This window comes from Electrona antarctica (genome assembly GCF_951216825.1).
Source record: "Electrona antarctica genome assembly, chromosome: 6".
NCBI lineage: Eukaryota > Metazoa > Chordata > Actinopteri > Myctophiformes > Myctophidae > Electrona > Electrona antarctica.
In genome coordinates, this window is record NC_136811.1 from 33,780,754 (window position 1) to 33,783,486 (window position 2,733).

Consider the following 2,733-nt stretch of genomic DNA (forward strand, 5'->3'; position numbering starts at 1 on the left):
ACAAAAAAAGTTGAAAGTATATTTTGCAATTTGTTTGAGGTTAACCCCTAAAATGCCTATACTATTATTGATCTATTTGCATATACTCGAGTCAGATGTTTCTCAATAGCAATGCAAGAAAATACAGGACATATTTGTTTCAGTCTACAATGTGAACTTCTCTTCACTTCACTAACCCTAGCCTGGCCTTGTACATTTGGTTTTAGAGTTTAGACCAACATGAGGTTATCTGTTGACATACAGAAGCATTTGTAAATGTGGCAGTAAAAATCAGTTGTTTGTTGCCTGGGCTAGTGTATAAGTGTCATGTATTCAATTTGGGTCAAAGAAGCAAGAAATGTGTTAATTGTACAGCCGACACAAACTGATGTTGTACTTCCTGTGTTGAGAGTTGGAAATTGGAGTTGACTACAAAACCAAAAAAAAAGGTTGACAGCAATTGTAGGGGGTAAAAATCAGGCAAATCAGGGTACTCGAATACATTATTCACTTTGAAAATAAATAAGCATTTTATTTCTTTATTGGTTAATGTGAAATATAAGGATGTTGGTTTATAGAACTGTTGACCATTTGTGTTCAGTCATTTTAAAAAAAAAACTTTATTTTTTACATAGGTTACATTGTGTCTTCTCTAATATTGTCGGCAAATTATAGATTGTATTTACACAGCTGACAGTTTGCTCTTACTCAGGGAGCAGGGAGTAGCCTATGAAGCAAAAGGGGTACGAATATGGTCAATTCTAACCAATTCCATCCAGTCCAGTCCAGCCTGAAGTCCTGTGACTCACTCTCGTCCAGCCTTCAACTTTTCCTCCACTGTGTGGTCGCCCCTGGATCCTCCCAGGCATTGTGGACTCTTGGCCAGGGTAGGGTTACTCCCCCACTGCTGTGGGGTCTTAGCCTGGATAGCCAGTGCATGAACACAGCTCTTCAGCTCCTCACTCAATGCGTCGTTGACCAGGCGGTGGCGCTGTAACAACGACAGACCATCAAACCTTGGGCTGACCACAAGGACTCTGAAGTGGGACTCGGAACCAGGAGGCACGGAATGCATGTGGCTTTCATTGTGGACCTCCAAGTGCTCTGGTTCAAGCATGTTAGTCAGCTTGGTTCTGATGGCCCTCTCAACGGGCCGACTAGGGTCTGGGTCCATGTGCGTTCTGAAGTTGGCCAAAGACCGGGTTGAGGCAACAGAGGTGTAGACAGGCCGAGCAATACGGAGGACGCAGGGCAGCATTAGATGTTGTGGCAGCAGGAGACCTTGATGTAAACAGATTTTAAAGGCACTTGTGTTAAGAGAAATAATGAGGCGCCGAACAGCATAAAACTCAATTCAGCACACTACCTCAACAGCTGTACCTCTAATAATCATCATGGCAGGTCAATTTGTTACTAAAAGATGATAAATGACATTGCAGTGATGTCATTGCATGATGATATTACGTAATACCACAAATCGGCATCATTATGTAGAATAACAATGATGTTATTTATATTGATTGACTGGCTATCAATTTAAAATGACATGAAATGCTAGTTTATTTATTTGTTTATTATATTATTTTTTGTTAACAACATTGTATGTGTGCTTCTATGTGCTATGTTATTTAATGTCTACACCATACAGAAATAAATACATCTACCGCTTCGAATGGGATCAGTGTATTGAAACGGGGAAAATCAGGTGCAATCAGGCCTTTCAATAGACTGAGTAGACGTCTACCCGTCTACTCAGGTGCTCAGTAGGTTGATTCCTTCCTATTGTGTAGGTTGATCTGTGCAGTTTAATGCATCGCATGCAGCTACTGGAGCTCAGTAGGGTGATCATTCCTTTCAATGCAGCCGTGGTGTCTACCGCGTCGAACATCGAACATGCACTGCTCCCGTGCTTGCGGTTATGTTTAGGTTAGGATTAGAGATAGGGATAGTAATTTCGGAACAAGGAACCTTCTGACTAACGACACGGCACCGCTCCAGTAGCTGCATGCGATGCATTAAACTGCACAGATCAACCTACACAATAGGAAGGAATCAACCTACTGAGCACCTGAGTAGACGGGTAGACGTCTACTCAGTCTATTGAAAGGCCTGATTGCACCTGATTTTCCCCGTTTCAATACACTGATCCCATTCGAAGCGGGCGTCCTCGTAGACATTGGGTCTGACAGCTCTGACAATGACACAGACCTATATATGGTTTGACACTACTGCACGCATAGGCATAGCCAATAACTAATAGCTAGCTTACTAGTGCTAGCCGTAGCTTGACATGCACTTGTCAAATCATTCATCCCGTTAGTAAAATACAGTGTATATTGAACAAACTAGAAACTAGAATGCCGAAGAGCGGCGAAGACACAGTCTGACTCACCTTCTGCTCACTGAATACTATGGTTGTTGATGATTTACGGACGGGACGTTATGAAATGTTACTGCAGAAATTATCACCGGAAAAAGTCCGCACACACCGTTTCCGTATCCGCCTCTCCTTGATCCGCTCTGGACCTTTTTATTATATTTGTTTCCTTTTTTAGTTCTTCCATTCTATATATGTATTTATTTATTAATATTTCCAATATTCATTTATTATTATTTGTTTGTTTATTTAATTGTCTTAATTGTCTTTGTCAATGAATTTGTCTACCGTATTTATTTCTGTGTTTACTCAGCTAACTCGGCATGATGATGAAATTATAATGATTGCACATATACAGTATTAAATATAAACATTTA

General features: G+C 40.7%; 1 protein-coding gene across 1 annotated transcript; it reads right to left on the reverse strand.

The window, feature by feature from the left end:
• Positions 1-580: 580 nt before the first annotated feature.
• On the reverse strand, positions 581-2,509 carry bola1 (bolA family member 1). Its single transcript, XM_079503987.1, has 2 exons — positions 2,372-2,509; positions 581-1,260 (listed from the first exon to the last, which is right to left on the reverse strand). Exon 2 carries the CDS (start codon positions 1,235-1,237, stop codon positions 785-787), a length of 453 nt encoding a protein of 150 aa, XP_079360113.1. The 5' UTR covers positions 1,238-1,260; positions 2,372-2,509; the 3' UTR covers positions 581-784.
• Positions 2,510-2,733: the final 224 nt, after the last annotated feature.

What these genes read in the sequence shown, in the direction of transcription:
- bola1 (XM_079503987.1), bottom strand. Translation starts at nt 1,237, where the DNA reads ATGCTGCCCTGCGTCCTCCGTATTGCTCGGCCTGTCTACACCTCTGTT.